Below are 26,519 nucleotides of genomic sequence, written 5' to 3'. Positions count from 1 at the left end.
GGGAGGGTACCCAGCCAGGACAGCTGACCCAAACTGGCCAACGGAATAATCCCTACCATATGATGTCATGCCCAGTATATAAAATGGGGGGAGCTGGCTGAGGCAGGGGCCAAGATCACTGGCTGGGGACTAACTGGGCATTGGTCAGCAAGTGGTGAGCAATTGCACTGTGCATCACTTGTTTTGTATATTCCAGTTCTTTTATTATTATCATTGTAATTTTATTATTGGTAGTAGTAGTATTTTCTTCCTTTCTGTCCTATTAAACTGTCTTTATCTCAACCCACGAGTTTTACTTTTTCTTTTATTTTCTCCCCCATCCCACTGGGTGGGGGGAAAGTGAACGAGTGGCTGCATGGTGCTTACTTCCTGGCTGGGGTTAAACCACAACAGCTAGTCAATCCTTCTTCACACAGAAATTATTTCATAACTTGTTCCCCTTCAATGGGCCTTTTCCAGTTCTAATGAATCCTTTTACTACCTCCCTCCACCCCGAGTTAAGGGGACCAAAATGACCACTATTATTGCAAATACAGGCCAACTAACTCAAAAGGTTCTGTGTTTTGTCTTTATTCCTTAAATAACCTTATCTTCCGTGCACTTAACATTTATGTGGAGCTACCTTCCACAGTGCCAGTGCATCTTTCCCATGTCAGGATAGCTTAGAGGTCATAATTTTCTCTATAAAAGGAGAATTATTTCCCTTCACAAGCATCATTTTACACTCATCTCCACTGAATTTTAGTTTATTATTGGTAGTAGTAGTATTTTCTTTTCCTTCATTTCATTTCCTGATCATTCAGTCTTGCAGCATCCTTCTCCCATTCTTAAAAAATTAAACAAAAATAATGTAAACCACAGAATGAGCTTCTTCCAGGGAGAGTCCAGGGACAGAAAAATTTGATGCCACTTGTGAGAGACCAGAGAAAACAAAGCAAATACTTAAGCCTCACAGCTGTATGGATCTTCTACATATGTGCACAACAAAGATTCAACCAGTCATACGTGCATACCAATGAAGTTTAAAAGTGGCTTGTAAACAAGGGAAGGCTGAATGCTCTTGGACTGGAGGCTTTGTACAGAGACAGGCCAAGTTCCAGCTTTCCATGTATACCAGAGATACGGGGTCCCTATTGCCCACAACACCAAGTCCTCCCACACTGCAAACACACATCAGTCCACCTGTGAAGGGAGACTAGTGCAGGAATTAAAATTGCCCCTAAACACATGCTATTAGTTATGTGCACCTTATGGAAATCATGTTTAAAATTGGCATGGATATACAGAAACTTTTATAGTAAAAGGAAATGTTACTGAAAGTTCCAGGTGCATGGGGGAACATAACGTATGTCCTTTCTATTACATAATATCCTGTATTTTTTAATTTCAAATGTAGACATCTTTTCTGTCTCTTACACAACACCTGTATCAACGACATGATCTACTGTCCCACGTACTGGCCCTTAATTTCAAGTTTGGGATAGTCATTTGATCCTTGAAAAAACATCAAGCCACCTCAAACAATGTAGTATCTTTCTCTTTTTCAGTGCACTACTGGCTTCATCCAAATGGCAAGATGCCCAGCTTCATGTTTTTCCAATTTGTGACAATTCTCATTAATATGGCAGAGATATAAGGCAGAGGTGGATAGCAGTCCTCCTCTCTAAGCACAAGAGGAATGGTTATTTTGTAAAAACCAAAACCCTTCAGTTGCTACTTTATGAAAAAGTACCAACCAAGTCAGAATTTCAAGCCCCCCCCTTGAAGTCTATGAAGCACTCAAGACTGTGTATCACTAACAGGTATATTGTAATAAAAGCAAATAACCTAATCATGACCTACTAGCTTCTATATTCAATGTTATAAGAGTCAGTATTTAAATTGAGATTTAAATCTCCCCACTTCCATATACAGTCTGAGAGGCAATCCTTTCCGTGGAAAAATATCTGCAAACTAGCTTCAGGTGCGAAACAAGATATACAGAGGAATGTTTGTGTCCCTGAAGACAGAGGAGAGAAAGCACTCACTTCGAAAAAGCATGGAAAATTAGGAAAGGATTATCCATTAAAAAATATGTCTGTGCCACACCACTTTCATCAAATCCTGATGGAATCATTCCATGCAGTACTGCAACAAAATAAAATGTATTTCAAAGAGCCAAAAGCAACACTGGACATTATTATACCAGATACAAGAAGTGATGGTATCTGACAGAGTGGAAGAAAGGAAATTAAACAATAAATAAGGTAACTGTCTTGCTGGCAAGTTTCATTCTTCTGATCACTAGAGGCACCAGAAATTTCAATATACCCTTGGAAACTTTCTGTTCCAACATTTAATGATAATAAAAAGAAAAGAAAAAAAGAACAGTGGGGGGTGGGTTGGAAATATTAATGCTAAAAGGAGATATTGAATACTTTAGCAGCCCTTTGCAAGAGTCCTAAAAATCCGCTTCTGGTGTGGGCGGAAAGAGAACAAAAAAAGGATAAGGGTTAAGTGGTCATGGACCAGGAATACTACTGGCAGGTGCTTTGCATTCCCCTCTATAGGAGATGTTTCAGCTTTTCCTAACCAGATACCACCAATCACGCAAAATTATCACAAAGACTAAAACATAAGCAGACATCCACTCAGGAACAGGCAACAAGCTTTGTATTCGTTGCATTTATGACTTGTGAGCTACATCTAGGAAGTAGCAAGGAATGAAGCTTTTTTTTTAATTAAGAGAACAGAAAACATTCAGCAACCTACTGCTGCAGCAGCCCTCACTATTATACACAACACACAGGCCACAACAGTCCTGTGGCAGTAACCACAAAGCAAAAACACAATAAAAGAGCATTGAAGAACGCTTTTGTCAGTTTGCTTATGATAAAACCAAACCCCCTTAAAAGGTAAGTCTTTTTTTCTTTATTCAGAAGAGTATAATTGTAGAGAAGGCTAGGAATGAGAACTACTTTCACACTCATGTGACAGAAGCCAACAGTTGGACACACCATCATGAGATGTTCATTATTTTGGCCAAACAATAGACACAGTGCCTCCCCTAAAGTAGCTACGTGTACAGTGATCACAAAAAAAAAGTGAACCCAGCACTTTCAAAAATCTGTGAAATTCACAGTAGCAAAAAACATGGTCACTAACCAAAGGCGATGAAACAATCCGGCTTGCAAAGTAATGAGCAAACACAACATACTGCAGTGAAGAAACCCAAAAGCCATTAGCAATAGCAATATCTGCTGTTGAAAATTTTAGCTGACAGTTCTTTTCAGAGGGGAAGAACATAGAATACCCAGCCAATGATGCTCAGGAAAAGAAGTGCCAGGAAAACAACTCCATTTTGAACAGAAACATAAGACCACAGCCAGGCAGGTACAGAAGAACTACGTTTCAGAATGTGGTTGCTGATTTTAGGTAATGAATAACGAACAAGTTATTGATACATTTGATACAAGTCATTTCAATATTTTTGGTCCAAGAAACAGGGTCTCTTTGATAAACTCCATTTGAACTACCTCAAAACAGGTATTAAAGTTTAGGTCACATATCAGAAAGCCTTGCCAGAATCAAACATGTTATGCTTTGGGGAGCTTCTCTTGTATTCAAGTACTGTTAGCCATTAGAAGGTAATGCTTTTAGAATGTAGACTTTTTGACATATTAAATAATTTCAATTATGTGGTAAATTCCTATACTACCATGAAAATACCCTATTTAATTAATGTTACTTTGACAGTAAGTTTTAAATTTCCTTTAAATTTAGAACAATGTTACAGATCTTACAAGTAACTTTGATGACATCACTACAGTATCACCCAAAATAAGTTTACCGAATTCTCTAGAGCCATCACAATACCCACAAAATGGTATCAGGCTAACACTATGACTAATTTGTTCACCACAAAGCACAGATGACAAACATGAAGGACATTTTCAACCACCAACTTTGGTGGTTTCTTTCAGCCAGGTAAAAGAGGAATCAGAACAATGTCAACATCACTGACAGCACTATTGCTGTGACATGAAGAGATGCTGGGAAGATTAAGTGACATAACCATTTGTGCTACTACAAGGATAAAGATACAACTATTATGCTGATGTAGATCTAAACTGTATTTTATTAGATAAATGTACAAGCAACCAATATGTAATCATTTAAAAAGTCGTCACAGAAAGATCATTTCTCTACTGTAGCCTAGACTGGATAGGGTCACAAATTATATCTACAGAACCAAGACTACATAGCTCATTCCTTCTGTAAGCACAGAGGATTAAAACATGCTGATATTTTCAAATGGATAAAAGACATTTTAATAAAAAGTTGGAGAGAGAATTGTTAAGAAATTGGTAGTATGAAAATAGACATTCATTCTGGGCTTACCTGAATTCTCTACAGAGGAGAGGATATATAAGGCGTTTATATGCATCCTCTACTGAATTCCGTAGTATCCTCATTAATTCTGGTTTTAAAAATTGTTTTGGTCTCCATCTGCAAAAGAATAGAAAATGAAAGAAAAAAATATTTTAAGAACATACACAAAAACTCAGATAAAAATGGTATTTTCAAAAAAAGACTTCTACATTGACTGTAATGTCCTACAAACTGCAGAATTACTACAATAATTAGGCAATGAAATCATAGCTTCAAATATGAATGGAATGAGAAGTTGTTCATGGTTTTACTACCAGACAAGGCCCATCTTTTATCTTTTTTTGTTAGGTATTATAATGTCATCATATTTTATGTTTTAAAGAAAATATAAAAAAATGTTACTCTTTGCTTTGAGAAGTCAAAGCTTACCACAACTGTATGAAGAACTTGGCTCCCTGTTACCAGTAGGGTTGCATCATTTGCTATTCCTTGATACATTAAAAAATGACTAAGCATCCTCTGTGTCACTGCAGAGCTACTAATGTAAGGGGACTGTGTCCAGACAGATATTTAAGAACTAAACTAATATCAGTTAATGAAACCCAATTCAAATTTCGTTTGGAATGCTTTGAGTATCTCTAGTCAACCTCAAAATGAAGTCTACTAATTTTGCAGCAGTCCTTAAAAAAACCAAAACCAACAAAACCCCAAGAATTTGCAAATGATTTTTCTCTTTTACCTGTTGCTGATATATTTAAAATGTAAATAATATTCTAGCAAAAGGGAAAATGAAATTAACAATACCAAATAAACACAAGACTATTTCCCAACATTTTCTAAGCCAAACTCTTTGGAGCATTCCTCCTTCTACGGAGACTCTGCACAGCGGTCATAGCTGTAATGACAATTACTTCAAATTTTGTCCTAAAATACACCTCAGTTTCAAAGCTCCCCAGAAAAGAGATCCTAGATATTTATTCCATTGATCTTTTTGCTCTGGGTCACATTACCAGAGAGGGGGGGAAGTCCTTGAACAAGCAAAACTGACTCACTGAGATGGTCCACCCAGTGAGAAGGCCAAAAGATTGAGAAGACGCAGCCAGATACATTATACTCAAACAGCATTAAAGACTGTGTACATTTTCTATTACAGTCCACGTGCTTTTTATTTCTTTTAAAAATATTGATAACATTCAGAGTTTTCTTCATTTAGTGTATTTTTTTCCATGCCTGGGTCCCTAACTGCAAAGTGAGATACATATTTTTTTAATATGTCTGGGCAAGTTTTGTAAAAGTTTTTTGTTTGGTTGATTGGGGTTTTTTTTAAATGCAACATGAGAGAATTATGGCCATTTAATAATGTGTCCAGGTGCAGGCCAAGGCAAAAACAGGACTGAATTTTACTTCTGACCTTCTTTACCTGCACTCTCAGAAATACCGAGAATCCTAAATTGCTTCTACCTAGATAGCTTTTCAGTTGTTTAAGGGGATATACAACTTCCTCAAACAGCTTTCCTAAGTGTCTGCGCATATAATAGCTGAGAAATGCGTGATCAAGTCAACACTGCATTAACGCAGACAGACATGGGAGCAGAATTAAGCTTACCATTTAGTTTTACAACCTCCAGAGTTGTGAGTGCTTAGCCACATGACCTCATCACTTTGCTAACAGTTTTTGCAAATAGTTTTATTATACTTATTTGTAACTAGAGACTCTTTCCATACCTACATAAAACTGGCAGAGATTTTAAACCTCCTTATTGCCATCCAATTCTATAAATATGAAGTTTTCACAGGTGGCAAGTATGACTACACTCCCTCAGAAAGTATCCTCAGCACAAATAACAATTAATTTGGAAACGTGGCAGCTGTTTCCCCCTCTCTTCCATCCATTAAAGCTAGTTAGCAAACCTTTTCTCTGTAAATAGTTTATCACAGCAGATATTGTTATTACCTGCCTAGATACAAGTAAAAATTATGCAGGCTACATTCTACTAAAAATCCTAGAATCGCTACAAATGCAAAAATATCCAAACAGTAAGTTCAATCATAGCAAATACTGCATTTTAATAATACCAATACTTCATGAGGAAAGAGAAAAAAACCACTTCACTGCAGAAAACAAAGCAAAAGCATGTGTGTATAAAGATCAAAGCCTAGTTAAGCTTCCCTTTAAGAACAGCTATTTCTTGATTAAATAATCAAGAGCTGACTCTTGAAGCCCTTTAAATGAAGTCCTATTTAGAAAAACTCCATATAAATACCATCTTACTCTGCTCATCAGCTCTCCACATGCATGTGCTCACAACAGGGACCACCATAAGCATAAATGGCTTAGACTACTGATACACCTAATAGGGTGAAACTATACATCAACAGAATTAACATAGGCTATCTTAAGAACCACTAGTATTAAGTAACAACTGTTCCAGGAAAAGCACAGCTAGGCTTTTAGACTTGAAGCACAAAAAGCAGTTTTGTTTTCCTCCAAAACATTATATGAAACTTGTACCAAGTTGGTAACCACAAACAAAGCATGCCTTTAAGGCCTGTACCATATACTTGACACAGGATTTGAGAATTTTGTCTGAAAACTGAAAAAAATTGTCAAACACTGAACTTCATTTTCAAGGCTGCAATCCCACTTTGGAACAAACTCTCACCCCTTCCCAAGGAACTCCTCCATGTTGGTTTTACACTCAAAGCCAGCTAAGCAGCCCATCTCAGGCTGTTTCTCATTGATCCTTTTTCCACGTCCCACCTCACAACTAAGTCTTTGGGACCAGCGCAGTTTTAGTGTTAATGGAGCTAAGTTCACTGTCAAACCACAGAGATGCCATCTTCTAGGGAAAAATACAATCCATAGGGCCAGGCATAAGGATATTCCTGAGTTTTCAGCACAAATCTGAATTTCAAGGAAATCTAGATGCCTCTACAAGCTAATAATTATTCTGAACTTGCAAAGAAAATACAGTCATCTTGGAGAGCATCTTCATGGAGCTCAGTGCAATAATGAACTCCAGTCTTCCAAGCCCACATTCCATCGCAGGGGCATTTAATGCTAAAAAAAAAAATTTTTGCCTCAGAAGAACACATAAAGGTCAGTATATTTGCTAATTCAATAGCAGTAGGTGTTTTGTGGCTAGAATACTGGACCAACTCTGTAGCAACATGGCATTTCTGATTCTGCAATTGATTTTGTGTGTGACCTTCAGTAAATTAGTTAACACCTTTGCAAAGTTTTGAAATCCTTGTCTCAAAAGTTCTTAACCTGCTCTCACCAGTAAATAGATGTAATGAAAATAACACAACTCCCACAGTTGAACAGTCATTTCCAAGCTTGCAGGCCAGAATACATATTCACTATTTGTCAATTTGGTAACACAGTTATCAATCTAATGAGGAAGATTGGAATCTGTCCTAGACGTTAATGCACCAAGATCTACTGAAATCATTCCTTTTGAAGTTTTCTGATGGTGGAGAAGTTGTCCTTAAATAGTAAAAAGCCATAAGCATATATAGCCTCATGAATGCTAAGTATTAATAAGTAGTTCCGTTTCCAAGGTCAATATTCTTTTTATCTCAGGATGACTCACAAAAGTGTAATCAACCAAAAATATCGCAATTTACATCCCACTTTCATTTGTGTAGCAGTGACAAGCTGTTCCATTATCTGTGGCTCACAGTGCTTCAAATTATGTCATAGACACAGTAAAAGCAAGACTGATGGATATGTTCTGCCTACAGAATATATATGTTGGAGGGAGGACAGAAATTCTATTACAGGTATTAAAACTATAAGGAAACTTAGGTGTCTTTATGAATCCTGATACTTTCCTGGAAAAAAAAAAGTTACTTACTATTAGTCCTACATCATATTACGTTATCTGGCCAAACAATAGTTTAAGTCTTTCAGAGGCTTCAATGTTGGAAGCAGAACTATTAAATTTCTACAGTGAAAAGGAACATTTTACAACATCCCTTTCTTAGACTTGGTGTAGAAGAAAAATACAGGCTAAAGCAGCATAACAGTATACAATTTTATACTTCAAAAAAGTGCATCTTTTCTTATCTTTTTTCCTCCTTTTGGTTATTCAGTTTTAGGATGCAAAGGTAGGAGTTTAAGACATCCTCAGAATAATGCCCAATATCTCAAACTACTGAGAAAGAAAAACCTGTCTTTTATATGTGCAAGGAAGATGCACAGTTTGGATCACAATATTCTCCAACAGTGGACATCAAGGTAGAGTTTCCAAAAAAGACTGGCAGACATATTGCCCAAAACAACATATATTTACCCTAAACTTTTGCAAAACCCCCTCAAAATCATGCAACACTAAACATCTCACTGCAGGCTTAAAAAAAAAAAAGCAACCTGTAAGAACAAATCTACAAGAAATAAAAGAATCACCCAAAATTTAGAGCCCAGTTTTCTACCTTAACCAGACAATCAAAATGCAAGAGTCAGGTCACATGATATCTGAGAATCATTGATTGAAGACAGCCACATTTAGGTTTGTCTACTAAATTTAATACATTTTTTAAACATGCCACTCCTTACATTTGTGAAACTCAAAAGTTACGTACTTCACTGATCTAAAATCTGAGGTAGCCCTCTTTAATCATTGCAGTCAGGCATATGAAGTTATTTTTAGAAGTATATTCTACTGGATTCTACATATTCCTTTCACTAAAGACTACTGGATGTGATGCATATTACAATTTGAAAATGTATTCACATTTCATCATCCTTCACATATTTTTTAAAAAATTCAATTGCTTGAAGAATGCTGCCAGAACTCCCCAAATAGGGCCAAAGGCATGATTTTTTCAGCATAATGGTACAGCAGTTGGAATACAGAATAAGAATTACCCACTTACTAATTTAATCTAATTTAATAATTATTTGTTTAAATTGTCCTCTTAATGTAACAAGACATGTGAGGTACATTTCAGTATGCAGCTGTCTATAGAAAAAAAATAAAAAATAAAAAAAAGATTTCTGTAAGAATATGTAGCCATACAGACCTTTCATTGACACACCACCAACAGAATTCATTCTTCACCCCGTCAGGAATGTTGACCTTCACTGTCAGGATCTTCAGATTTTCCCCTCGGTTAATGGCCAGAATCTGAGTGCAAACATAAATGGCAGAGACAGATGACACACAAAATATCCAAAAGATAAACTTATCAACATTTGTGTATGCACTTGCTTGACATTCTGTAGCAAATCATGATGGTGGTACAGTAAATCAGTTCACAAAGTACTAGCATATACAGATAACATCCACAACTTAAAACACTTATTAAATCATGCCATGGCGTAACAAATCATACATTTTTCCTGGAGTCTGCAATCTCAAGATCCAGTTTATCTTAAATATACTTGTATTACAAGCCAGAATGAATTTAGCTATTGGAATACTCTTGTTTAATAACCCAAAAACCCCCTCAAGAAATGAACTGAAAAGTGATTCCAATCAGAACTAGAGATCAGAAAGGGAAAAAGTCCTGTGATTCAGGCTTCATTTTTCTTCCCGAGATCAATCAAAATTTAAAATCAATTATGAATCAGAACATGTGACCCAAAAGTAATCAGCTTAATTTGAAAGATGATGAATTTCGAGTTATCCAAGCCTAGTTCATAAATAGCAGAAAATAGTGTAGATACACTCTTTACATTAATATTAATATTCCAGCCTTAAAACATATGCACATATTTCTGGCAGAGTCTTGGGTACACAACTGCATATTCACGACCTAAAGCTAAATCTGGTTGCACATGTGCTATCCACGTACAGAGTTCAATTTCAGACGCAAGTCTGTGGCTCTACATTTAAAACCAGGATCACAATACGACTGGTGGATCCTGAAGTATACTGGTGGGTATCTACTAGTCTAATCTCACTATGAAGATGTCTTAAGTTCACCTGAAGCAGGCCTTATAACATGAAGAAAACTCACTGGCCAAGGGATTTCAGAAACAGAATAATAGAAGCAGCTACAAATAAAAACCACACGTCTTTAGATTTCATTTTCCTTCCAAAATACTTTAAAGTGCAAAAATTAAAAAAAACAAAAAACCCCAAACTGCTAGAAGTTGACATTCCTGTATGACTACACATGTTGCTATATGTAGCAGGCCCTGAGCACTGTCACAACAGAGCATTCTGTGTCAATCATGAACTTTAATTCAATCACTAGCTAACTCAGACATGTCACATATGTTAAATACAATGGTTTAAAATGACTCCAGGACATAGTACCAATTTATATTCCTTAGCCTTACTGCTCCTGTGACATACCAGGCCTGACATATCATTGAACAACAAAGCTAATAATAAAGATTGCATGTGAAATATTATAGCATCTGGTACCTTGACTGCCAAAGCAAATGTTTTCATGTAGAGATTAGAAAGACACATTTTAACAAATCAAATGGTTTCATGTTTATTCCGGTTTTATTTTTAAAAAAGAGAGAAAGTTAAATGTCAAACTAAAATGAAAGCAAAATGATGCTCACAACAGAGAACGTATCTGATAGAATTATAATGTCATCATTCAGCACGCTGTTAGCGGGGTCAATATTTGCATCACATTTTGTTTCCTGGCACTCCGTCTGCAGAATGTGTCAGTCGCCTGAACTTAAACCAGCTGCATTGCAGTCACTAATATTATTTACATTTTTATTCTTAAATAATCTGCCTATCCTGTTATGTGACGTGCATTCAGAGAAGGATTATCATCCAAGAAATGCTCAATTATGAAAGTAATTAGTCGATTTCTCCCTCTAATTTAATAAAGGTTGTTTTGGTTTGTTTTCGGGTTTTTTTTTAAATAACAGGTTAAAAATCTGGCTATTCTAGACACAAAGCAATCTTTCAGTTCTGGAAAAAGACTGTTTTTATGTAAGACTGGAACAGATCCAGGGGAAGGGTTAATAAAAACAACATACATTTTTTCAGAGAAAGCAAGAACAATAATTTGATCTAGTCACAAGATTCATCAAACCGTATTCTGTTTATCAGAAAAATACATCCTTCATTTTGCACAGCTCTCTTCCATGTCGCAATTTAGACTCATTGAATAAGTTTTGTATCTTTTGCAAGGACTTTAATTTCCAATTCCTTTATAAGTATGAGATTGAAAATAGAGCACTTGCCTCAAACATTACACTTTATTCATGAATTCTTTTCCTTCCACCAATTCAGTCATGTCCAAATACAGGAAAGCAACCCCAAGGCATATGCAAACACTGAACTGTTTACAATTAATCAAAAATTCAAATAAACTCTTGAAAGATTTTTTCCTTAGTTATGACAGTGTTGGTATAGCTACCCAACTACATCCTAAGAGAGTCCAGTTAGGTTTGCCTTGCTGCCAAAGGAAGGAACTGTGGCTGAACCTCCCGACAGCAAAATGTTCCAGCTGGAAACACCCACAGGTATCATCTGACCATGTCAAAATCTGGAGTCAGGCTTTTTAAACAAGTAAGTTTTTTTTCCTCATTTCACATTCAGTATTTTAACTTTTTTAGTCAAACGTGATCACTCCACGCCAGTCCTGATTATTTCATGGCATACCTCAACACACAAAACGAAAATGGCACAGAAAGTAACCCAGAACTATACAGCGTGTGCAACAACAGCTGCAGAACTGCAGAACCAAGCTGCAGCTTACTGCACATCAGTTTACCTCATTGTAATACACACTGCAAGGCATGCTTATGGCTACAAATGCTTTGGTCATAAAGACACAGCTTATTCTCTTACAGGTAACATGCTAGTCTACTGCCTGTCCCCTTTACTTACATGTAAGCTAGAGCAGAGTTAGGGTTGTACACAGACCTTTAAGATTACTACCACTTCCATACTCAGATGATGACCAGTGCAGTATTTTATGGAATCCTTTATTTGCAACTCTGCAAAGAGGTGATTTAAAGCTGACTTCTACTTTTGCCTCTAGCTAAATGCATTGAGAACACTTGCCTGTGCACAGCCACAAGAGGTGTAGAGACTGTGTTCAAAAGAGTTAATTTTGCGAGTGTTCTTCAAACATAGCTATTTAACCCGTGGTCCTAGGGGATTAGTAAACTTTATAAATCCCTCCGAGTTTCAGGCTTCCCTATATCTTTTTTAGGTATAAGCTTCTTTTAAAAATCCTGAACCAAACCAGAGAATTTCTTCACTTGAAGACACCTACACCTCTCCCAAAGCACATTCAAGAATGCATTTTTAACCAGCTTTTTCTATGAATAAGTATTTCTTCAAAGTCTTATGTGAAGGAGAAACTAGAGATTTTAGGTAGTGAAAAGGATGGTTATAACCCAAGAAAACAAAAGAGAAAAAAAATGATAATTTGCATCAGCAGGTCAGGTAATGAAGGTTATAAGAAAGACTTTCAAAAGTACAATAGTAGGGTTTAAGCTTAAGGAAGAGATGGTAGATAAAGAAAACACTTTTTCTTTCCTTATTTCCTCCTCAAAACACAAAAGAGAAACAAAGAAAGGAACTGGAAAACTAACAAAGCTAACAAAGAGCCAAAAAATCAACAGAAATGAGAAGTTACAGTATTTTTACAAAACAGGGAACTGTGCAAACCACGCATCACAGATGATCATAAAATGCAATTTTTCCTCGACTAGTACAAAAGAGCCATGACATACCTTGGGCCCTGAAACCTCAGTGAAGCACAAACAACTCAGACTTAAGATTCATGATACAGAAATATTAAATGTGTTAGAAAAGTCAATAGCAGTAATATACAGATGAAAGACAGCATGCAAGAGTGCAAAACCATCTTGTGATTACAGGACTACCAGCTGCAAGAACAACGGTTATTACTTCACTGGAGAGCCAGAATGGGAAGAGGCATTAAGGTTAGTGACAGACACAAGGAGAAATAAACCAAAACAGATCGAGTTAATCTTAACATCAAATAGACAAACTAAGGACACATCCTGGACAAGAAACAGTGCAGCCACATGGTCAGAGTGCTGGCCAGGTTTGGGAAGTCTGGTTTCTAGCCCTGGATCTAGCTAAGCAACAGTTTTCCTTATGTAAAACAGAAAAAAAGGACAAGAAGTAAATCATACCCCATCCCAGGAAACACTTGTACACCCAATACATGTTGCTTATCTCACTGTTAATCACTCTCAGTGCAGCAGAAACTACACAGTCTTTGACAGCCAAAGTATTCATTCAACATTAAAGCACCCAAACAAAAAATCCATACAGCACAACACTTAAATCTCCTGATGAATCTGCAAATCTTTGCTATGTCACCACAATAGTCTTAGATCGCTCTATTGACTTTTCTAGACCCTCTAGAAGCAAGTTTTCACCAAGTAATTACTGATATAAATACTGCAATAAGTATGAACATTTACTAAGAGAACAACTACAAGTACCTCTTTAAACATTTCCAGAAGGCCTGCCTATTCAAATCACTTGTAGTTATTTAGTCTTTCCCCTAACACCATCCATATGGGGGGGGGTGTGTGTGTGTGTGTGTGTGTGTGTTAAAATTAGCCCATACATATTATGAAATATTTTTTGGTAATAAATTCAAGACATGCAAGAAAATCCCTTATTAATTCAAAACATCACACTGTTTTAAAATAGAAAGCAGAGAGAAAATGAGAGCATATCATAAAAGGAAAAGCATTCTTCTGTAGAATAAGGCCTTCTTAAAGAAAAAGGACATTTCTGGTCAGAAGTAGCTAACAGTTTTTTGTGTGTTTTTTTTGTTTTGTTTTGGGTTTTGGGTTTTTGTTTGGGGTTTTGTGTGGTTTGTTTTTTTTAAAAGCTAGGTAATTGTGACCAAAACAAGAGGCAGTTGACTTGGTGATTAGTTATGAATGAACGCAAAGGTCTTGACAGTTACATCGAGTGCGTCACTCCTTTGAACTTCAGTAAGAGGGGCAGCCTAGCTATCAAGTCATCAGCTTCTCATCAGCTAGTAAGTTTGCTTCATCCCTCATTTCTTTTTCTAGTCATATAGGTCTAGGCTCGGGGCTCTGGATAACCAAAGATGCTTCACAGAAGGGAATACTGATGACTTGCAAAACAAACCCATTTTTGGGGTAGTGCATGGGATGTTCCCCCGAGCTGCTTTTGTAGGTCACCTTCAATTTCATTTTTCTGGATCTTTCCCTGATACTTCTCACCAGTTTCACCTGAAAGGTTTAGCATCAAATGGCTCAAAGCACCCTTGACTCAGTGCTGCAGCAAACATCCAAAAGAAACAAAGAATAAGTTTATCCAAGTTTGCTTCAAATACTTGTACTCCAACCAAGCAGCTTCCACTACTACAGCACTACTACCACAGTCTCACCCCTACAGACCATAAATTATCTCTTAGCCTTTATCCCCCTCCTGTTAACACTTACTATGCACTTGTCACGGGGAGAAGGGAGGGAGGGTGCGACACACTGAAAATAAATCACACCAGTATTGAAATCTCTGATACATAAATCATTATAAATATTTGTTTAATGAAAATTAATTAATGAGCAGTCCTTAGCTCAGTTTAAGACAGAGATTAACAGCTTAGTCCTGCGTTCCAAGAATTTGAAAGTCTCTGTTATCTTTGATAACTGAAAAGCAAACCCAAGTATCTTTAGAATCAGTTTTAAGCAACCAAATTCAAAAGCAAGGCCACCTTCACTATAGTTAAAATTCTAAGAAAAAAAATACAAATTTGTTAGTGTACCTGATGATGCTGAATGTTCTTTATATTACAAGAAAACTCATGGTACAGTTGGAATTTATCGATATCTTTTTCATTTCCACTTTTGGATGACACTTTTGCCAAGGCTGACTGGATACAAATGTACCTTTGCTGACATCTGAATAAAAAAACAAATTAGTAAGGCATTTTAGCATGAAACTTGTAACAAGTCATTACTGCTTGTATTAAATAAAAATGAAGTTTGGAGTGTGCCCAATTACAAGTTACATTAACTCTGATTACCTGCAGAAGTGTATGACATATCTTAATGCTGACACTGACATAACATATACTGACTGGAACATACCAAGAGAAAAAAATCAAGTAGACCTCAGAAAAAAACTGAAGACAGTCCTTCTCCTGAAAAGGAATGGATACTCAAAAGCCACGATCTGCACTTTGGTTTGGTCAGTTATTGGTTCAACTTCACACAACAAATTTTGGGAAGTTGCAAAAAAGTTATAATAGTTACCAATTTTATACAAATGCAATACCTCTCTTGAACCTATCTAGCCACAGAATTAATTCCTTGCTTTGAGCACTAAAAGTTTTCATTATTTTTAGGAGTAATAGGGATCAAACAGTGGTCAAAAGAATGAAAGTGATAGTCTGGTAGTGACAGCCCATCCTTTAAAAAACAACCCCTTCATTAAAATTATCACATTGCTGTGCTCTAGCCTTTTGATTAAGTTAGCCATTACTCACAATAAACAGCAAACGAGGGTCAACTAAACAGAACTGAGCTGATTCAAACCAACACTGCATGCTCTTAAGGCAGCATCTGTTCTTTGATAACCCTGTTCTCTGTCCCCAGTGGTACACAGCAGAAGAAAAAAATAACAAGCAACTATTACTCTGTCACACCAACCCCCGGATATGACAACCTTGAAGTCATTATGTAATGTAAGAAAACTTAAATTCAGCTAACACAGTCAAAGGATCAGTAACTCCTGCTTTAAAAACAGTAATATTTATTTGCCTTATTGACTACCAATGCCAAAATCAATCATCACTGCACACTAGTTAAAGTGACTGGTGTCAAGCAATAAATATATTGGAGCAATAGGTTAAGCAGATGCACCTGTGAAAAGTTATAGCTTGAAGGAAGTACAAGGAGAGAAAGCTTTCCCTTACAGATCACTAACTGCAAGGGAGATCGGCTCTATATGGTGCAGAGCCACAAAGAATTTTTCAGTCTTTGGGAGTCACAGCATCATGCCATGCTCACAGCAGATCTCTCCTCCACTGATACCCACATGGACTGAAAGGCTAAAAAATGTACCTCCAGCACACGTGAAGAAATGGACCTAAATCAATAATGTGGTGACAATGTTTTCACGTCATTAAAAAAGTTAGTTATGTATCTGCACACTAGGAGACTGAATCTTACCATGTAGCCAGGAAAGGCTAGAAAGTAAGAGTCAAACTTACAATTTCCTGATAAAATCCAGTGTATCTTTATCTTTAGCGAAGATGTCAGCTAAAATATGCTGTACTCCAGCCTCTACTTCCTGGATAGTGGAAAGTCCTTAGAGGAAAAAATAGTTAATGATTATAAAAAAACCTAACATGAAAAATTACTTTATACAACTACTAAGAAAATATATAGAAGCTGAAAGAAAATTGATGCAAGTTATCTGACTGATTTGCTGGGGTTTCAGTGAAGAATCCTACTTCATGACAATTTTTTTATTAACTAAGCATCCTTACCACAACATCTGAAACCATTATCTTTTTAATGAGCCTGAAGTGACCAGTGCAGTATCATAAGTCAAAATGGCATTAAAATTTTTACTTTGATGCTAACAGATCTTGACATTTGTGATGCAAATTAATTATTTACAATAGTAAAATGGGATATTCAAGTATAATTTTTGAGGTTGTAATAAAACGAGTAATTGCAGCAGAAGTCTACATGGTTTGCTACTGATATGGAAACTGCCTAACACCTTTACAGGCAATCCTGTCTCTTCTCTGTGCAATAGGTTTGTATTTCCACTGGTTTGTAGCAGGAGTTTGCAGTGTCACTTCTGAGATCAGGGTACCCTCATCCTCTCCCACAAACACTGTTCAAACAGTGAAGTTATAAAATATCTCCATAGACAAAGTATTCTAGAGAGCTGATAACAGAATCATTCAGCTTTCCAACACACAGAACCATCCCTCGCTTCAAAAGACCAGACGAGGTGGCACAGTATTCTCCTTAGCACAGAGGCTGAATTGGACCAGAACCAGAAGGTAATGAAATAAAACTGACATCTTGTATTTAAATCCATATAGCTAACCTGTTTCTAGCAATGGTCAGTAACAAATGCCTCAGAGCAAAAAGGAATAATCTTAGAGTTGGCAGATGCAGCTTTGTCTCCTTCAGCACACATTATTTTTCAGTCTGCTATCTGATGGACTACCAATATCTTGAAAGAGCTTTAACAACACCATTTTAAAAAAACTGGATAGCTCTAAAAACTAATATTTGTATTGAATCCAGACCCCTGCTTCTGATTGGGTTACAGTTACACACTACAAAAAATTAATCTTGCCCTTTAAGAAGGGGAAGCTAAACTTACCTGCCAGAAAGAAAAACAAAAATGTGAGAATAAAAATATGTTATTAAATGCCTGAGCTGATCAGAAGTTGTGGAATTTGGATCCTTACCTCTATGAGTTAGTGTTTCTCATGGTAAAAGTAATGTCATGTCAGAATACAAAGCTAAGGGGAATTATAAAACATGCATTACATTGAATATGAATTGAAACACTGAAGTACCCAAAGTGTACATGGCAACACTACTTTAATTCTAGCAGAATATTTAATGAGATAGAATAGGCCAAAACCAGTCAGAATTAAAGAAAGTCAAAAAGTTCCCATTCAACAAGCAACACTCACATGAGCATTTTACTGTGTCCATTGCAAAAACAGCACATGGTTGTGTAATTATAGAAATATCGGACCATGTATACAACTAAAAGGAAGAAGAGAGTTTTCTGGTGAGCCTGCTTCCTTAACTTTCAAATATCTGGCTTTGAAACATGAACTGCTGTTTTTATTTCAGTTTATTTTTAGTATAAGTTTAAAAACACTGAGAATTTCAAAGAACTGAATATTAAGATTTGATGAAAACTTTTCTGTATGGCAAATGGTTCATCCCTTTAAAAAAATTCACTCTGATCTCAAGCTGTATATAGGTTGTCAAACTGGCTCCCACATTGATAAAAGTGACCCAGTTCATAGGTATATGTAATTTCTGATGTGTCTTTCAAAAGAAAACCATTATATAAACCTAAGCAATGTTATTTTTAGCACAAAATTGAAAATAGGTGTACTGATTTTCAAAACCTGAAATGTTTATGCTGCAACAAATAGCACTTCCTTCTGAATGCACCCTAAATAATTTATTTACACTTTCACAATGAAGATTTTCTTTTGGGTCTTTAGACTCTGCCAGAATAGCCAGATATATGGTTGCAATATACCGCTGTATGAAGTAATAGCATGTGCTAAAATGCAGTAATTAAACAATCAGAATATTTAGTAACTAATTTTCAATGCAAACTTAGGAATATTTTATAAACAAAATTTAAATAAAATAAAAGAACAACTGAAGTGGGAAGAGTAAGAGTAAGCCTCACTAAGGAGGTTCAGTACCTTTATGTTAAAATTCAAAAAGTGTTGAGGCAGGGAAGGAGAAAAGTACATATCTATTTTAACACCATACAGAAGGTTGCAGCCATCTTTGTATTTTATTGTCAGAGATTGCCCCCTACAGATTTACCCACAACTGCATTCAAAAAGAAACACAATTCTGCGGTCTATATGTGACAATCATGTCGTTAAAGCTCCTGCTAAAATTTTGGAGATTACATCTCCAACCCCTACTGCCATTCAGTAACAAAAACTCTCCTGCTCCCTCCCAATCACCGAGGCCAGTTTTTATTAAGATACGTTTTGATGGGTGACATTTACTTCAGTACAGAGCATAAGCATAAGCCCGTTGTACAATCAGTGTTGAATCTTTAGTAAACAATCCAAGCAAGAGTAGAACCATGGAGAGGTCTCAAGTATGCGGCACAGTCCCCCTCTCTCTTGGCAGTGAATACAGATACCAACTATAAAATCTCCAGACTTCTGTCTCTTGTATACCAGAATTATTACCATTTAAAATACAGAAAGATAGGAAAGGTTGGTGAGCCATGGCATTAAATATAAACTCTTACCAAACATTGCTAAAAGAACTGTTTAATTTAAAATAGTTGCATAACTTCCAGCAACATAAGAACAATTGGAGTCATTCCTCTTTTAAAATATTTTCAGACATTTAGGACATTACTGCTCATAGAAGCAGAGCACTTACCTTTGGTAGTGGGTCTAATGTAAGAAAAGAGATTGAGTTCCATAGGATTCTGCAGGAGGGAGAGAGCAGCAGGTTCCAATCCCAGCTGCTTGGCCCTCTGGGCTTTGGTGCCTTTACTCCCAGTTTTATAAGGCGCAGACTTAAAACAAACAAAACCCACAATTTTTAAAAGGCAAAAAAAATATTTCAGTCATGCTATGTACTCTGCATTATGCACTATTTAGTTATGCAAGATTACATTCAAACTAAAGATGACCTGAGAAAGACTAGTGTACTGACCACATGGTCTAATTCTTCCAAAGTTCTGCAATTTAATAATGCTGTTAAAAGGCATCCAGATAATTTCCCTTCTTTCTTCAACTTCTGTATCATTGCATGTGTCTTCTTTGCAACAGTACTAAAATGGAAGAGATTGATATTAAGTCACATTCCATGGTGGATTAAAAAAGCTATTGATTGTGACCTTGTTTATTACACGGCTGAAACTCTCTGAAACCCCTGAAGATTGTATCTCATGCTAATCCTCAACAAACCAAGTCTAATAATCCAAAAGAGTTTCTAACTATGTGCTGGTTTTGGCTGGGATAAAGGTAATTTTCTTCATAGTAGCTAGTATGGGGCTATGTTTTGGATCTGTGCTGGAAACAGTGTTGATAATACAGGGATGTTTTTGTTACTGCTGAGCAGGGCTTACACAGAGTCAAGAGGCCTTTTCTGCTTCTCACCTCACCCCACCAGCAAGTAGGCTGGGAGTGCACGAGGTGTTGGGAGGGGACACAGCTGGGACAGCTGACCCCTACTGACCAAAGAGATATTCCAGACCATATGATGTCCTGATCAGCATAGAAAGCTGGGGGGAGAAGAAAGAGGTGGGGGAGATGTTCGGAGTGATGGCATTTGTCTTCCCAAGTACCTGTTACATGTGACCATCACCGGCTTTCCTGGAGATGGCTGAACACCTGCCTGTTGATGGGAAATAGTGAATGAATTCCTTGTTTTGCTTTGCTTGCATGTGAGGCTTTTGCTTTACTTATTAAACTGTCTTTATCTCAGCCCATGAGTTTTCTCACTTTTACTTTTCCGATTCTCTCTCCCAACCCATTGTGGGAAGTGAGCGAGAGGCTGCATGGTGCTTAGTTGCCAGCTGGGGTTAAACCCTGACTTTCTCCAACTAGTTCAAAACTGTATCAAAGTATCTTGTGGTAGCTTTAAGAAAAATCATCAAACAATACTGATAGTCTTTACTGCTATATATATATTTGCAGGATTACTGCTCTGGAAGCCAATAAAAAGGCCCTAAGTTAAATCCATGTTGATGAGACAGCTGTAATTCATATCAAAATAGTTTTGCAGCATCAAGTACAGGATACCAGATTTTAAACTCTTATACCTTCAATAAGATACCTTTGCAAGCAGCAAAGGTATTTGTTAGTAATTAAATTACTTGTTCAGACAAGAACTCTCTCAGGCCACCTTCCCTCTTTGGAAAGAATCTCTTGCTTAGGGATAATGGGGAGTACAAGGAGGAAGCCACCATGTTGACAGAACAGCTGGCAAGTCTGTTCCCTTGCCATCTCAAGAACATATAACCAACCAAAAGCAAGAAGGAATGAGAGCAGTCTCATCCACTGCTGCAGCAAGCTTCGCCGATCATTTCATTGCTGCATTGATCTGGGAGAGTTTAGCTTGCTCACCTGGTACGCTACAACCTCAAGTAATACCCTTCACTCGAGGCTTTTCTGCTTCATGCAGTGAGCCAAGGGATTCTTAGCTCCCTGCTATTCAAAGGGAGCTTTGAAAAATTCTTTTTCAAAGGGTGCAGCTTATATCTAATCAGGTTACGTACCTCCAGAACCTGTAAGCTACTCTTAGTAAGAGGGTTTTTTCTCTGCAGTTTTAGTAAACTGCAGGGAAATTATGATCTTAACTTTTATTTGGCAATTAATAATGCCAGATTTTTTGTTACTTACCGTAAAAAAAAAAAAGTATCAAGCATGTTTACCTCAGTTTTAATCTTCCTTCTTTAGGCATTCCTCCATAATCACAGTGTGCACAAAGTGCCAAAACAAGGGATACAGAAGCAGCAGCCAGTTGTTATTTACCTCCCCCCCTGATACCTCCCCACATTAACTTACTTACCGTAGCTCTTCCAATGTTTGCTGCACTTCTCGCAAGGCATCAGCCTCCAGATTATTGATGAGCTCTTTTCGATACCGAGCAATAAAAGGAATTGTGTTTTCTTCTTGAAAGAGGCGAATTAAGTTTGCACATACCCATGGTTCGACATTTGTTATTTCTGACAAGGCCTGTCAGAAGCAAAGAAACCCAAACAAACATTTGAGAGAGGTGATAGATTGCTTTAAACAGCCTCTCACTCAATGTTAAAATCCACTCCTAGAATATTATTATGCTGGCCAGCAGTGACTACTGTCCTCCTTAAAACAGGATGCCAGGCTTCGCATGCATCCAGCCACCACACCTAGTACTTCAGAAAGACATACAGCAACCAATGTTTCCAGAAACTTGTAACCACAGAAGAAAAATACTAGAAGGAGTACCTCTCGGGAACAGAAAAAACCAAACAATTAAAAAAAAAAAAATAATCAGAAGGACAACAAACTGTGCATGGCAACTCAGAAAACTTGGAAATTTTTTTTTTTTTTTTAAACCAACATTGACATACCTCATAGTTAAACAAAACAAACAAACAAAACCCACAAACCCAGAGCTGATCCAAATCCCACTCCACCAATAACTGGAAACTAGCATGGTATTACCAAAGGTTTTGACAGGAGCCAAGCCTCACAAGTGATTTTGTACAAAATGGGCTTTCTAAATATAAAGTTATAGTGTATCAATACCGAATGGAGGACAAACTATATAAGTACCATAACTTAGTAACATTTTAACTATCACAGTTTCTTTGTAGTTTGCTAAAGTTATTTCCATAGACTGCTGATTTAAAAGCCTTTCAAAAGTTTTATTCTGAAGCCTAAAAATGTAACAACTCCTGCACAATCATATTCACTGCTTCTAGAGCAGCAATACATAAAGATCAAATCCTCCATCTGCATTTCCAGGAATATTTTAGAAGACTCAGGAACAAAATTTTACACCTTTCTTAAGCAGGCAATACTAAGGATGATGACTAGAACGCGCACAATCTATTCCCATTCTGTTCATACTAAAATCTTCTGTAACCACACCCAGCCTTCCAGAACAGGAGCTATGCTAAAACTGTCTTCACCTAAATGGCTTCAAAGTTAACATCCTACAAAAACAAAGATATCTCCCCTGATGTCACTGTTGTTCCAAGAACGCAATCTCTTCCTTAATGGTACTGTAAATTGATATACACACTCAGATGAGTTTCTACAATGAAACGACCCACACTAAATAAATTCTGAAGCTGTGCACACAGACATCCCAAATCTTTCAGGAACCCTTCTTGCAGGAGTTTCAGCTGACTATATCCACAAAAAAACCCCTATGTGCTGATACAGAAGAAACGTGCAAACTGTTACAGGCAAGCTTTGTACTAAGGACTGCCTAAGTCACAGATACTGGAATAATGTTAAAGTTTGAAGTTTTAACAGTTACCAACCAACATTTATATTTATACACATATTATGACAATTTAAGCAGAGGTTAAATGACTACTTAACAGCACAAAGACTCTCTGGCACTCCAACTGATGCCAAGAGGACTGAAATTGTATGTTAAAATTCTAATTATGTAGGAAATGGTTTCATTGATACCGTAGAAAAGGAAAAGATCTCCTACCTGTACAATATCCCAGTTCATTTCAAGTTCTTCTTTTACTTTATTGCCTCCCAGATTTTTAACTGGCTTTCCTTCAGGACATGTAGTTGACTTAATCTTTTTAAAAGGTGGTTCATCAAATGCAAAATCCTCCTCAGATTTCTCATGTTTCACTTGATTTCCCATTAAAGGAATGCTTGTTGAGGGTTTTTCATCACTCTCTAAACTCTTTACGTTCTTCCCTTGGAATGAAATGATTTCCATTTTTTTAGGCACTTCTGGCTTTTGATTTAAAGTTTTTCGTTTAGTGCCTGTATGTTCTTCCTTAGGTTTCTGAAGTTGCATTCTATCATCTTCTGCAGGAGTAATAATCAAGGACACATCCTGCCAAAAAGGCATTGAAACCATATTAAGTATTGACTGTTATGAACTGGTTCAAAATTTCAGTTAAAACCTAGGAAGAGTTGATACTAGACATGATTTTCCCAAGTAACATCTCTGGCTGGTAGGGAAACTCCAAGCCAGAAATCAAGTAACCTGAAATGTATCTTGCATGGAGGAAAAGACGCAAAATACCCAGTAGAACTGTGATTTAAAAGATAAAAAATTACATTATCCTGGTAAGATGTTAACTGGGCTTTCCTTCAGAAGACACTGACCTATAATCCTTGCCTCTACCCACCTCAACAAAACAGGGAACAGCAGGGCAGGGAAGCACTCTTCTAATGAGGTGTTAGGTGCAGCAGGGGAACTGGAACTGAGATTTGGTCTGCTAAGAAATTGTTTAATCTTGGATAAGCCACGCCTTCTTTCCTGAATTTCCCCAGGCATCATCTTCAGAAGGCAGGACTGTCTTCTGTCACGACCTGACCTCAGATGTTAATCTTTGACAGAAGTAAGTAATTTCTGACAGAAGTGCATCTTCTATTCATCATAATAAAACTGTGATCCTTACTGGGTCAAACAGCCATGCAAGGAAAGATAAGTACAGGCCTTCTTTTTGTTGTCGTACCCAGCTAGTGAAAATGTAGAAGACAAAGGTGCAACACAGAAACCAAAGGTATTAGAGTAATTAGCTTTCATTATAGAAAGAACAGAGGTATTTATTTTTTCTGTTGAAAGAGATTTCCAGGGAAAACCATGTCCCATTATCACCGGCCAAAATGTTATAGTAGAGCCCTTAGGTCTGGGACACTTAAATATGCAAGAAAGCCACATTTATGAAATACACTGAATATTCACTGTAACAGTGGAATCAGATGAGCTGATCAGACTCAGGCAATTGAGTTAACCTGAGTTGGAAAAATTCTGTTCATGTTACTTGCCAACCACAGTAATTATATGTCTCTTGCTTACAGATACTCACCATTTCCTCTTTTACTGCTATCTTCTTGACCTTTTTCAAGGCCACAGCCGACCGTGGAGAAGCAACTTTTTTAGTTTTTGCCTCATTTTTCTTTGGCAACCGAGGTCTCTTGGCAATTTTGCTTTTTGGCTCCCACTCTTCCTCTTCCTCCTCCGATTCAGAGCTCCTGAAAAACAAACAAGTAAACAATATTGCTTATGAGAAGAATAAAAAAAAATACATAAGCAAGCCAGTCTGAGTGTTCTCTGACATGAAAGGAAGCAATCAGGAAAAATGAAAATAAAGGTAGGCAGACTCAACAAATATAGGTCTTTTATGCTGTTGCAGAGCTAATGGCTGGAACAATTTACCAACCTTTTTTGAAGCTGGTCACTGGGATGTGTACACACCTTATTCTGTTTGGACAACTGGCAATTCAGTTTCACCCTATCTTCACTGAAAGCATGAAGAGCATAGGTAATTTGTGTTTATAATTGAATAGAAGTTTTGTGCATTAAAACTTTTTAATCAACCTCATGCTTAGCATAAACCTTTAAAGAAAACCTGAAGGAAAAAAGTAATCTTACGAATTAAGAAGTGAAGGTAGTTCATCGTCTTCTGATGTAAGGGCTTTGGCTTCAGATTTCACCCTCCTTGGTAGAGATGACATCTGAAACAGAGGCGAGAAGAGAGTAATAGAACTTTTGGTTGAAGTTGTATTCTTTTATTCAGCCTTTTAACTCACTGTCAAGTGTGCCCTCATAATGTCTTCACCGATCACAAAAGTTTGCTCTACAGCAAGTTCAGATTTCTTAGTATCCAAGAATTTAGGCCACAGCAGCACACACCCAACAACCAACCTTTTCAACTGAGCAAACAGACAAACCAGCACTATAGCCTCTCAAATTATTTTTCTCTTCAAATTGAGGTAATTATTCAGCTTGCATGTAAAGCTATCTTAGCAAAAAGAGTACTGGTTCTCAGACATATTATTGGGTGTCACTTATATACTCTGCCAGTCTTTCCTTCATCAACCTAAGAAGCAGAGAAAATAAAATTAAGATCTAGTAAAGTAAGCTCACATATGGTTTTATGTGAACAGGACTACAAGAAGATTTTCCATTTTGATCTAGAATTTCACCTTTAAAGACTATCAGTTGCTTGTATGCATAAAACCAATGATTTTTGAAAGAGCTGCTCATTAGTATACAGATAGTGTATAAAACAATTACCAAAGGCAAAAAGGGAAGGCACTGACTTTCTCCTGACCCAAGATTCATATGTACAATAGCTGCATTTCAGTTAATCAGTTATAGAATTTTTGGCAATGTTTGGGCCCATGAAATTCAATAATCATATTTTACAATTTTAGTTAGAGAGTTTTAGGTACCCTCAAAATTTTACCTGCCAGAAAATTGGAATTAAAAAAAACAAAACTAAAAAAACCCCAAACCCGAAACCAAAACCAGAAGGCATTTCTAGAACTATAAAATTAACAAATATATTTTACCTGTATCTGGTAGAATTTCATCATTCTCGACATTCTATTCTCCAGGTCTAGTATCCAGAAAATTTTTTTGCACCTTGACCTTTGATCCAGCCTTACTACTGTGATGCTAGCCTTAAAGTCCTACGTTTGCACATACAAACTGGATAAGCATTTTGCAAAGTGTCATTTAACTCAAGGGCAAAATGCTCTTTAATCCAACTTCATTCTATCCTCTGATCAAACACTAGAAGTATAACTATTGTTATAAATGTATTTCAGCTACTTTTCCTTGCAAAGCAGTGCATTTTCAGCATTGCAGTGGAAGGAGGACTATTGAGGGTCACATCAAATAACACTAGCTATTAGCTCGCTTGTAAAACACCTTCTTGTAGCAATTGTCATGGTCAGTAATATGTCAGCATCTCTCTGCTCTTCCACTGACTGAAATCCCATTATGTGAATGGTTA

The 26,519-nt window shown here is 36.9% G+C and overlaps 1 protein-coding gene across 5 annotated transcripts in view; it reads right to left on the bottom strand.

Moving 5' to 3' along the window:
* SRBD1 (S1 RNA binding domain 1) overlaps positions 1-26,519 on the bottom strand; it is a 134,682-nt gene that overhangs the window by 102,597 nt on the left and 5,566 nt on the right. For 4 of the 5 annotated variants that reach the window (XM_049833474.1, XM_049833473.1, XM_049833476.1 and 1 more), the window contains 10 exons: positions 25,151-25,233; positions 24,585-24,750; positions 23,240-23,602; positions 21,596-21,762; positions 19,736-19,853; positions 19,457-19,595; positions 16,537-16,633; positions 15,088-15,223; positions 9,400-9,503; positions 4,381-4,488 (listed from right to left, as the gene is read on the bottom strand). In XM_049833474.1, the coding sequence (XP_049689431.1) occupies positions 4,381-4,488; positions 9,400-9,503; positions 15,088-15,223; positions 16,537-16,633; positions 19,457-19,595; positions 19,736-19,853; positions 21,596-21,762; positions 23,240-23,602; positions 24,585-24,750; positions 25,151-25,233 (1,481 nt within the window). Of the gene's footprint in view, positions 1-4,380; positions 4,489-9,399; positions 9,504-15,087; positions 15,224-16,536; positions 16,634-19,456; positions 19,596-19,735; positions 19,854-21,595; positions 21,763-23,239; positions 23,603-24,584; positions 24,751-25,150; positions 25,236-26,519 lie in introns of all 5 variants that reach the window. The other variant, XM_049833477.1, reaches the window with a different exon arrangement.

This window comes from Accipiter gentilis, chromosome 30, assembly GCF_929443795.1.
Source record: "Accipiter gentilis chromosome 30, bAccGen1.1, whole genome shotgun sequence".
Taxonomy (NCBI): domain Eukaryota; kingdom Metazoa; phylum Chordata; class Aves; order Accipitriformes; family Accipitridae; genus Astur; species Astur gentilis.
Note: the sequence above shows the minus strand (reverse complement) of the source record. Positions and strands in the feature narration are given on the sequence as shown.